Below are 12,435 nucleotides of genomic sequence, written 5' to 3'. Positions count from 1 at the left end.
AACCTAAGCCGGGGACCTGAGAGTTGGATGAGGATTTGGGGAGATTGCTAGGGAGTCTAGAAGACCTGACAAGTATAGTGTGGTTGGGGTAGAATTTGCCTCATGGTCTAGTGTGATCTCAATGTGTAGTCATGATGCCTGTTGACATAACTGGTTTTTAATGTGTTTTGACCTTAAAGGTTTTTCTTTTCTTTTGCCCCATTTTTTACTTTATGTTACGTGAATAACCTTGAGCTTAAAAGGGCTAGTGACTGGGGTTTCTGTGGCCAGGGACGGGTTGTTGGATCCTGGTTTGGAGGGTTTGACTGTATGCATGCATAGTTGTAGAAGAGGAAGGCTATCATCATTTTCAGATGCTGAGAGGGGTCAAGCCAAGTAGGATAAATGTTGAAAAAAGTCTCCTGGTTTTGGAAATTTGGAGATCTCGACGGCCTGCGCAAGGGTAGCCTCAGTGGGGGGTGAGAGGGGGTTGTATGAGAACAACGATAGCTGACGTTACTGAATGCTTACTGCTTGTCAGTGCTTCACATTACATGGGTTCCTTGGTTTCCTCCTCACAACCTTAGGAGATAGGAACCTGAGCCCAGAAAGCTGAAGTAATTTCCCTAAGACAGCGGTAGGTGGAGAAGCCTGGAGTCTGCAGGTGGTTTGGGTCAGGTGGGAGTGACCTGTCAGCTTGGTCTGGGGCCATGGACTCAGAAGAGCGTTGCCTCAGTGACTGGTTTCTCCAGTCACTTGATGGGGACCAAGTCCACGCTTTCTGCGGGTCCCATTCCTCACCTGAAATGCTGCTAAAGGCCGTGCTCCCTAGAACCACCCTCCCAGCTGCTCTGTCTCCAATTTATGGTCTTCATGGAGCCCCTTTCTCTTCCTGTTTCCTAGAGCTGGCTCCCTCTGCACTGGGATTGTCCCCTGTGTATCTTTCAGTTGGATCTTTGTTGCACTGAATGAAGATTCAGCTCCTTCAGGTCGCACTGAGGCAAAGGCCAAATGACTGTAGAGCTTGGTTTGCTTGTACTTTTTTTTGAAAGACCTAAATCATTTGATCTTTAAAAATCTGAATTTAATAAAAGTTTAATCTAGATTTGATCCAGAAACCTAAATATAATGATTTGAAGATTGTTCCTATCATCAGTTTCTGGGAGTTAATTTCCTTCTCAAGAAATAGATATATGTTCCTTTTCTTTTTCTTCTAGGAATCTAGATTTTAAAGAGAAAAGAAAAAGTTACTCCCTCAAGGAGTTTTCTTAGAGAACATCTTGGCTTCTTTTAAATGACGAAGCTAAGACACAAATGAAGACTAATTCTGCTTCGTGCTCCATGCACACCTCTCATTCTCAGCTCCGCTGCATAATTGTCTGCATCAGTCTTAATTTACTCTGTGAGATCTGGACTCCTAACTGAGGGTATTTCATCTGCTCAGATGTGCCAATTAAGTCCACCCAGATAGACCGTAAAAAGGCTGATAAGAAAAGTAAAACACTGAGTATCTCAATTTAGCAAATTAGACTAATCTGTGAGGGATTCTTAGCTGTCTGAAATAGAAAACCTATCGCACTGCAGAATTGCAAACTATATTAAATACCCAGCTTGGTGCCTTGTATATGTTTTTAAAAATCGAATCGTGCTCATTGTGTGTCTGTTGTAGGATTTCTTTCATGGATATTGCAAAAAGTGGAGAATGATCATGGGATTGAAATTTCTCCCAATATTAAGAGTGATTTAACGGTATGGTGTGTGACTTTTCCCTCCCGGTCAGTGCACATCTGAACTGCTCTGGGCTTAGTGGCCCTTCCAACGTCAAAATGAAGATGGAGCAGTAAGGTCAGTCTTGAATTTCAAGTGGTTCGGTATGTGACTTCCTTGATGTTTTGGAGAGGGCATGTTCATCATCAGCCTGATCTCAGGCTGCTCATGTTTGACGATTCCCATTAATAGGTGGATTTTGCCCTTTTTGTGGGTTGGTCTAGGCAGTTGACCGCATTGGTTTGTCTGCTATTCAGTGTATCTTACGTGCTTGTTCAGCCCCGATTATCTGTAGTTAGAAGAACTGCTAAGCTGATTTTACTGTTACTTGGAAAAGTTGGTGGGTGTCCAGTGAGGAGTGTGTTTTGACTCACCCTGCACGGTAGCACGGAGAGGGGACTCACGTGACTGTATGGGCGTGAAGGCCATCTTCCCCTCCTTAAACTTGAGCACTGACATAGTTTGAGACAAATTTGAATTGAAGTTTTAGAATTTGGTTTGCTCTTGTACAATTATTTTCATTGTATAGCAATTAAAGGGGTGGTTATTGACCCTTTGGCTGGTACTATGAGAAAGGGAGTGGTTTTAGGGAGTTTGAAAAAGAGTTTTTGAGAGGCAAGGTTATATAACAGTTAGGAGTACAGACTCTGGAGCCCTGTTATCTGGTTTGAATCTTCACGTTGGTGATCTTGGGCAGGCTACTTTACCTCTCTCTGCCTACCATTCTTTAACTGTGAAAGAGAGGTTAGTAATAGTATCTGTCTCATAGAGTTGTACGGATTAAATGAATTAATACAGGTGAAATACTTACAGCAGTGCCCAGCACACAGTGAGCATCAGAACTGTTAGTCATTATTACTTAGTATCTGTTTTATGACTCTAAATTTAAAGATATATATACATAGTATGATGGATGAATGTATAATTTCAAAACACAACTTGTCCAGAGCTAGCCGATGTTACTTAAGGAGATGATAGATGGCGTAGGGGTTAGAAATCACAGGCCGTGGAATCGAATGACAAAGTCTCACCCAGTCGCTATGAGATCTGGTACATCTCCTCATCTGTGAAATATGGGGATCACAGCAGCACAAGGGCGATATGAGGATCACAGAAGATGATATGTCTAAGATACTTGGCATATGTCAGGCACTCAATAAATAGTAGTTATTCTTGTTATTTCCATGCCCACTAGGTAAAACATTTACTACAGAGATTTCGTCTAGCCAGTAAGAGGGTCTGAAGGGGTCAGAATCATGAAGAGCTTATAAATATTGATATGTGTGAAAAGATGATCTCTTTCCAAAGTAAAAAGCAGTTTAACAATTGAAATTAGTATGCATAGCTAAATCATTAGCTGTTACAAACTTGGTTTTGTTAATGTTAGGCTTTTCTTACCTTTCGTACATTTTTTACTAATATGATTGAGGTCCAATTAGTGATAAAATATCTATATGAATATAAGTACATTATCCATAGTTGTTTGAGGAGACGTAAAAAATTATTTCCCCTTTGAACATATGAGAGGGCAGCAGACATCTGCCCAGGGGGATTCTTCAAACTTCATGGCCTGCTTGTTGGTTCTGAGTGTGGGTAGGTCAGGATTACACTTTGGTTCTTCAGAGTTCTCTCTGTTGTAAGGTCAATGTTTCACATCCTTTTGTTGTGCCCTGTAAGGCTTGGTTTCCACACTCCTTGCTGCCCTCCTTGTGCAGAACGTTGTGCCCGGAGTGGGCTATGATCATCTTCGTCTTGGCTGACAGGACCGGTGGAGTAGCCTGAAGGCCTTCTAGACGTGGGGGCCGCACTTGACTCCTGCCTGCCCAAGATGGCAATAGATGTTTTGACATTTGTTATTTTTTATTCACATTTAATCTATAGTTAATGAAAAAAATCTGAGTTTTGCTTTTTGTGTAATCTCCTGCCAATAATTATAAGATAGCATATGATTTGTATGTAGTATAAAAAAAATAGTTTCCAAAGGATATAGTACATATGTTACATCATTTAGTCCTGTAAGAACCTATTATTTGGCTTATTTTGTGGTTGAGGAGACAAATGTAGTGATGTTAGATGATGTTTCTAAAGTTCAGACCTCCCCTTGCCAGTTATAGACCTGTAATGTAGCTCTCTGCTTATGTTCGGTTTTCATTTCTCGGTAGGTTTCTTAACTCTGTGTTTTTTACTGGGTCCTCCTCTAGTGGCTGCCACTGGAGTCTGAGGGACTGTAGGGGTTAGAAAACCCCCCAGTGAATAAACGCACTCACTTCATGTTATTTGGTTGCAGCTGTGACTATTACATGTATGAACTAAAGAAAAAGATGAAGGTGTGAACATCAAAAACATTATTTCCTTTCTAGTCATGTAAATAGAGTTGAGGGCTGGTTAAACTTCTTTTCTCCTCTGTCAGAGGACCAATTCTTTCATAAAAAGTTGACTCTTTTGCCCAGCATTTCCCACCTGGTCGTAGGGAAGCTTGGACCCAAACTCGGCTCCTGATTCTTTCCGTTGGTTAGTGTGCAGAAACCAGTCTCATCACAAAGTGATTCCACTAGGGGACCCAAAAAACAGAACTCTGGACTCGAAAATAACTTACAAAATTTTTATTATTTAACATAATAAGCTTCCCCTCCTCTCCTCTTTTTTTTTCCTTATAAAATTCTAAATTAAGAATTTCTCTTGAGCCAGCCCTGATGGCCTAGTGGTTCAAGTTCGGTGCTCTGCTTTGGCAGCCCGGGTTCAGTTCCCAGGCATGGGACCACACTACTCATCTGTGAGTAGCCATGTGGTGGTGGTGGCCCTCATAGAAGAACTAGAGGGATTTACAACTGGAATATACAGCTATGTGCTGGGGCTTTGGAGAGGAAAAAAAAAAAAAGGAGAGGAATATTGGCAACAGATGTTAGCTCAGGGTGACTCTTTGCCAGCAAAAAATCTTTTCCAAAAAAAAAAGAGAATTTCTCTGACTTTGCAGTTGCCCTTTGCTATGGCTCGTGACCCTCAGTCCTGTTTACCCAGTGGAGATCACTAGGAGTAGTACCGTCAAGTCATGCGTGGAGGAGTAGGAGATGCAGCAGGAGGTAGGCTGTGATGAGAGAACAGGAAGTTTCTTGAGCCTGTTTCTGGATGACCCCACTCTGACCATTTGCAAGCCACTCTTTTCTGTCCCTGGTGTCTTCCTTATCCCTAACCTGATTCTGAACCTCCTTCATCAGCATTGGTTGAGTGTACGTGGTGAGGTGGGCATTATACTAGTCTCTAGGGATATAAAAATGACTAAGACAGTCTCTGACCTCAAGTGGCTCCAAGTCTAAGCGGGAGGCAGATATGGATTTCAGGAGATGCTAACACTTGATGAGCATGCTAGTAGAGACACCAGGCATGCCCAGGGTGCCGTGGGGTTGGGACAGGATGCCTAATTCTGGCTAGTCAGGGAAGGCTTCCTCCTCTGGAGGTGCTCTTTGGGCGGAGGTCTGAAGGGTCTTCAGGGTGTGTGGATGTGTGTGTTGGAGGGAGAGAGACTGGGGACAATACAGGAATGCAGATACTCAGAGATGAGGAAGCCATAAGGTATGACGTAATGGCAGCTAGCTGTGTTTTTCTGCATATGTGTTTTGAACATCCTTGATATGCTGGAAATTCTCCTTTGGAAATAATTTAATGGTGGCAGCTAGCTCTCAAGTATATTCTTAGGGTTCCATGGACAAAGTACCCTAGTAGGTTACAACTGGAGGAAGTTTTGTTCCTAGTGCAGTTCAACTGGTTATGCTGTGCAGTGTTGCCAGCAGTCTGGCCCTGGGTCCGAGTTGCTTCTGACAGATCATTATTGCAGTATCAGCCCCAGGCTCCACGGCCTGGGCCAGGTTCTCATTCCCGCGTGAATGTAGCGAAGCCAGGGAATGTTTTCTCTGCCTGCATCTGATTGGAATTGAAGTTTATGTTTATTATCAGGTTCTCTTCTAAGTGGCTGCCAGTGGAGTCGACAGCGGGCCGACTGTGGCAGTCATGTGAGGAGTTAGAGACACTGCCAGTGAGCACCATGCCCACTTGGTTTTATGTGGCTGCAGCTGTGACTGCTATATGTGTGGATTTTTTAAAATGAGAAGATAGAAAACATGAAAAAGATACTTGTCCAAAAATGTGAATATTGGGATATTTAGTGCTTCCTTCCACTTTTAAAATCAGTTATGTAGCTTATTTATTGAAATAGAATTTAGATATTTTGGAGCCATTTCTAATTTTTAAGATTTGAGATTGCTTGGACCCCGAACTTCATTTTTACCTGCCGCCAGCCAATTTTAAGTCATTCTGTCTTTTTGTTCTATAAAAGATGGCCATATTTCATGACAGTTTACTGTTTACAAATCTGTTACAGAATTTTTAATTGAGATATTCCAGCAAGTACCTTCTGATGGCTAGGTGTCTTTATTCATGGTGATAACGTTATTCACAATAATTTACTGAGCATCCATTTGATGAACTATCATAGTTTTTGTTCAAATATCCACGTTCAGGTAGTTCTGTCAAACACCTGTGGCGCATTGTGTTATCACACACGGATTGTATTGTACTAAATGTTACCTTTTCTCCTCTGTGAGTGAGTGTAGTCATCGTACCTGCCTCAGGGTTGTGTGAGGACTTTAATAAGTAGATAGGATTATATGTAGTCATATATTAATACATTAAACACTTACTGTATTCTAAGTTTGTGCTAATAAGTGCTTACCTGTGATACCTCATTGAATCCTCGTCAAATCCAGTCAATTGGATGCTGCTGGTCTCCCCATCTCACAGATGAGGAAACTTAGATGCTAAGGAGGTTAAGTTACCTGCTGAGGGTTAAAGAGCTAGTAAATGGCAGTCAGGATTTGATTCTAGACTGTTTGAGTCCAGACTTTGGTGTTTTGTCCTGTGCTTACTGCATACGTCAAAGCCAGGTTATTCATAGCACAGAATCCCCCTTTACGCCTGCTGGCTGGACAGATCGCTTGCCTGCCAGGCTGTAGGACGAGCGAGTTAAACACACTAAAGAGAGCCACCTTAAGACACCTGGTGGCCTCTAGGATGGGAAAGGCATCTCTTTCTCTCAGAGTTCAGGTGACTTGGGCTGTCCTCCACCTCCCTGGTCTTGTGGACCAGTGGTCGGTGCTGCCCTGCTCAGTGGGTGCTGGGTAGGTGGCCAGGTCTGTTTTGGCTATAAGCCACATGAGGAATTGCTGCTTTATGTAACAGAAGAATCTCTTAGCCTGAGCCGCATATGCATGTGGTTTTATAACCCTGGTATTTTCTGTCTTTAATATGTGTATATGATTCTACTGGGGCGATTTGTCTTCACAATGTTACAAATACTTGTAGGCAATAATGATTTTTCCTCACCACCTTTAGTCATCCTTTAGCCAAACTGAATAAATGTTTGTCTCTTTCCATTCTCCTTTACGAAGCGGAAGGCACTGGAATGCGATCATTTCTGTAGTGGCTTCTGTGGTTTTCTAGGTGCTGTGTGTTCTGTGGTGACATGATGCCTGTGTATTTTAGGAGGGCGGGGGGGAAAGAAGAAGCTGAAACCCTATTGATGCAGAGTGATGCGGTGGGAATTTTAAAAGCCACAAAGATTTACAGGCTAAGTCTGAGGAAATAGCTGTCATCTATCAGTGAAGTTTCTTATGTGATACTCTTGTATGTAAAATATTTAATGACTCTATTGTGCTAAACTTTAGTCAGTATCTTCTGGTGTTTTTCTTTTTCTTCCTGTAAAATTATCTTAAAGTAGTTGCAAAATGAAGTATTTTTAAGTGGCTGTGCTAGTTTCTGTGATTTTTTCACAAATTTTGTATTATCCACAAATTTGCTAAATACAAGTATCTTTTGTTATGCAGATGTTTGGTTCTGAGCTCTGATAGTAAAAGTTCGGATACTGAGGAATATCTCATCTGAAATTGCTTGCTTGCTAAATTTCAGATAGTGAGTAGCGGAATCAGATATATACATCGGGGAAAATGTATATACGTCGTTTTTGTTTCTAAGTTCCGGTAGTAAGGGATACCTGTATACCAGGGTTTCTGACCCTTGACACTATTGACATTTGAAACCAGGTAACGTTTTGTTGTGGCGGACCATCTTATACGTTGTGGGATGTTGAGCAGCGTCCTCAGCCTCCACCTGCTAGATGCTAGTGGTATGTCTCTCCTCCCTTCAGCAGTTGTAACAACGAAATACGTCTCCAGACATTGTCAAATTACCCAGGGTGGTTGGGGGGGGGGGTGGTAGACGGGTGGACTGGACTGGCCACATTGCCCCTGGTTGAGAAACACTGCTGTATACCGTTGCCCTTAACTGAATTTGTAGATAATGTGCAATTGAGAATAGCAGACTATAGCCACCCGGAGGTACTTTATTTAATCAATTACGTGGAGATGATGTTTAAGTAAGAAAAATACAAATAAAAGAGAGGAAGAGATTGCCTTTAGAAGTTAAGTGCAAAAAGGTCATTAAATTTTTTACATAAAAAGACTGTCGCACGTTAAACCTTATGGTTATATGATAGCTGTTTTCTTAGACTTGGCCGTATACTGCCTCTTCCATTTGCTTTTCCTCTCTGGAAATTACCAACAGTGCTTATTTATAGGTTCTCTTAGTACCATGAGAAGCAGTTTTAGTCACCAACTAGTTCTTCTCCATTGATCACAATTAAACCTCAGCTAGCCCTTCTTTCTGTTACTTTGAAGAGTTGAAATTTTCAACAAGGCAAGAATTGATCAGAAGGTGTGCATTAAGGTCCTTCAGCAGCTACCTGGACGGGGTTGCCTGTCACTCCTGTATTTGGCCTCTGTGCTGTAATTGATGCTGGAAAACATACCATTCCTCTGACTGGGCAGGATGTGCAGTTTCATCCTTCATTTTCTCCTTTTCCTTCATCACACTCTCTGTTACTCTTGCATAGTCAGTGGCAGATAAATGCCTTCTTATATATGTTGTGTTCTCATTCCCTTCCTGTGAGCTTTTTACTTTGAAGGCATTTATCTGTATTATTGCTTTATTTCATTTCTACCATTTTGTGAAATTCAAAGTGTCAGTTGCATGCATACTGGAAAAACTCATCCTTTTGTTCTGAAAGTGAATAGAATGTGAGGCATTAACTTTTTTTGTTGTTTTTTTTTAAACTCTTGACGCCACTGTCCAGTATAGTTATATGGATACAAAATGAGTCTGACTAAATGGCTGCACCTTCCCAACAATCTCGTTGTATTGCCAAGGCTTTCAGATCTTTAGACATTTCTTCTGTTATACATACATAGTATCACCCTTCTGAAATATAAATGTTCATCGTATTTTATATCTGAAAAGCATCATATAACTAAATTTATAACTTAGATTTTATTTAGTGAACACATTTTTTTTTCAGTGGTATAATTATCAGTACTTTTATATTGTTGATGCCCTCCCAATTAAGTAGTCAATATGTGAATCCGATATATGGTAATTTTGATGAAAAATTTGCTTTATGTTCAAGATACTGTGCTGTTTTATGCTATGACTATCATATCTTTAGCACAGAAATAGTAATTATAAATAAAATGTATTTTTTGTAATATTGCCGTTTTGGAATACTTAGTTATATTGAAATTTTCACTAAATCTTTTCTAGAATTAAGTTCATATGTCTTAGGAACTAGCAGAGAAATCTTCCCTTAGGGTATGCCAGAAGAAGAGCAAGTAGTTTTGATAATGAAATGGGACCTTACAGAAATATTTCTAGAGAAGCTATAATAATTCAAATAAAACTAAATTGAGAAGGAAGAAAAAGAGAATTAATTGTTTTTCTTTTTTGAATATCAGTGTTTCGGGTAATGGTGGCAGCAAAAAGCTAAAAGACCATTCTCCTTTGCCTGTTTTTTCCTGTGCATTATCTAGAACTATCTATTTTAATCTGTCTTGTAACCCAAAATAATGGAAATATGATTTTTATTTTCTTGGTAGGAGATGGAATAAACTGAGACTGCAAGACAAAGAGAAGTATCTGAAGCTTGAAGACGATTCTGAGGAAAGTGATGCCGAATTTGACGAAGGTTTTAAAATGCCGGGTTTTCTGTTCAAAAAGCTTTTTAAGTATGTGCCATGTGTTCTTTCCTTTGTATCTGTCATCAAGCCATTGTGTACAAATGAACATTTTAGGAATTACACAGTAGTTACCTGTGGGCCCTTAAGGTACTTGCAACAATTTATTGCAAAATACAGATACTGTCAAATGAAATTTTAGCCACATGCTGTTCATTAAAATTAGATGATAATAAATTGACTAAAGTGTGCATTGGGTATGTTTATAAACTGATGAATCTGTATGGACCTGTCTCAGCAGACTAAATGCAACACATTTAAAAGCCATCTACATTGAGTTATTTTTTTATTCTTAGTAATTTTAAGGGACCAGCCTCTAATTTCTTAAATCAGATTAATTAAGTAGGAAGAGCTGTATATTAAAATCAATATTGTGGAGGTTTTTTACTTCTGTGTGGAAATAAAAAACCATTGAGATTATTTTCTGAGTGTCTTATATTGTACCTAAGGGTATAATACTTTTGAGCTGACCAAATGTGCATCTAAATATTTTATGTAGATGTTGTTCTGATGTCAAAAGAGGAGATATAGGCAAACACCTTCAGGATTAGGTTGCTGTTAGAAACTGTGTTTCATATGGGAAGTGGCCAGTGTTACAGACAGCCAGAGGCTGCGTGATAGATGCCTGCCCCTAGCCTCCAAGGCCTGGATGTGTCTCCGAGATGAGTGTAAGCACTGGGGCACACTTTCAGTCCCGTCACTCCTGGGATTTACTTAACAAGGTGCTTTAGGTAGCCTTCTTGATGCATATAGGAAGTTAAACCATTGTGTAGCCTCTTTCTGTCTCTTGATCATCACTTGGTAGTTGGGTGCAGGATGCACACTTCTGACTCCGAGACAGTTACATTTAATCTCCTTCATAGATTCAGCCATCAGCCATGCCCTAAACTTGTGCAAGATGTCTGTTTAAAAATAGCATGCTTTTTATATTTTCTCTCAAAGAGCTTATATTATGGTTTAATTTTTCTTTCAGGGGGGTGAGGGGAACAAAGAGGGTAGGGAGTAGTTATTTCAGCCCACTAAATATTATAGGAAAGCTGAATCCTAAAGACGTGGAGTGTCTTGGTCTGGTTGCCGTAACTGGGCAGAAGAACTGTAAAGAAGTTCAAATCTGAATGTCTAGTGATTTTTGTAGGCATTTTATAGTCCAGAGAGGTGTCTGCTTTGTTTATTGCTTCTCCCAAATGAAAATTAACTATGGAAAGGTGAATAAAGATGACATTTATAGGGAACTCTTTTCATCTTCTCTAAAGTGATTGCTTATTAAAGAACAGGCCAAATAGTATCAGTGTCATACTAGCAAAAGGAATACCCAAATTATAGATTAAATTGATTTAATAAAGACAGAATACTTCTACATGTGTAGGAAGTGAAATGGCAAATATCCTCAAGAATCAAGTTGAATGTGCATTTTTGTGTAAATGTGAGATTTTCTAGCAAAGAAATTTGACAGTTAACAGAACCAAACTTTGCTTATGAAGTGTATATAGGATTCATTGTATTGACTGTTAACCCTATTGTAGTTAGTGTAAATACATTTGTTTGTTTGTTTTAATTTGTCTTCATTGCATATTTCTGGAAAGTATTTTTTTGTTTTCATCTTTCATCTCTCAAAAACAAAATTTTAAATATTTCATAAATGTTGTGAAACTTCTGTTCCTTTTCTTCTGCTGTATGAAAAGAAAGTAATAGGATTGATAGTCTCCATTTTTCTTTTATGATAAGTTTTAGCTAGGCCAATTTAATTTTAAGCTATAGATATATTTTTATGGTATTTACTGCACTCTGGAATTAAATTAACAGGGTATAGTTGTACACAAGGGAGTCAGAAGGTACAATTATCTATTTAAGTGCTATTTTCTGCAAGATCATGTTTAACTTTTAAAATTCTGTTTTGAAAGTTTGCCCAGCAAATGCATTTGTCTGTATAATTTAGCAATCAAATGACAAACTTCCATCTTTTGACCTTACTTTTAGCCACACTAGTCAATACAATCTCGGGTTAGTGTGACAATGCCAAGATATACCAATTATCTGTGGTTATTTTGTGATGCTTCAGTCTCGTGGGAGAGGCAGAGTATAGTAATTTCTTTGCTGTTATACAATAGTTTGTAAAAATCTTTAACTTTCCCTAAATTATATACTTTTCAAAGGTTCTGAAAACTGAGTTCTATAACCTGCTTTCATTTAAAGTATGTAATTGTTTTACAGGGTTGTCATTAGGAAATAGAAGCAGCAAAACCTAGATCAGTCAGTGGCACTGCTGGAACCAGAACCCAGGCCCCTAACCCCTCCTCCAGCGATACATGACCACCAACCAGTGTGCTGTGTGGTCTGGGGGCCTTTATGGAAAGAAAGAGCCACTCTTTGCCATCTTCGTACAATGTCCCCAGTTGTTGGGGGTTTCTATGTAGTGATGTGACTTACTGGGCTGCCTATTAGATATTTTTCCTTAAATTGTTTCTTCAGTGTTAATCATCTTCTTAGAAACACACAGTCATCTGCCGTTTGAAGGCCCTTGGAGATTACACGTGTAGATGAGGAAACAGCCAGCACACTGTTGCTGCCTCTCCTG

The 12,435-nt window shown here is 39.7% G+C and overlaps 1 protein-coding gene across 5 annotated transcripts in view; it reads left to right on the top strand.

Moving 5' to 3' along the window:
- Positions 1-12,435, top strand: part of ERCC6 (ERCC excision repair 6, chromatin remodeling factor) — an 83,959-nt gene that overhangs the window by 19,561 nt on the left and 51,963 nt on the right. For all 5 annotated transcript variants that reach the window (XM_087431834.1, XM_087431832.1, XM_014789002.2 and 2 more), the window contains one exon: positions 9,723-9,851. In XM_087431834.1, coding sequence (XP_087287960.1) covers positions 9,723-9,851 — 129 coding nt within the window. The remainder of the gene's footprint in view (positions 1-9,722; positions 9,852-12,435) is intronic.

Source organism: Ceratotherium simum, chromosome 6 (assembly GCF_057802395.1).
Source record: "Ceratotherium simum simum isolate JZ-2026a chromosome 6, ASM5780239v1, whole genome shotgun sequence".
Lineage (NCBI taxonomy): Eukaryota > Metazoa > Chordata > Mammalia > Perissodactyla > Rhinocerotidae > Ceratotherium > Ceratotherium simum.
The sequence above is the reverse complement of the archived record's forward strand: the minus strand, read 5'-3'. Positions and strand labels throughout refer to the sequence as shown.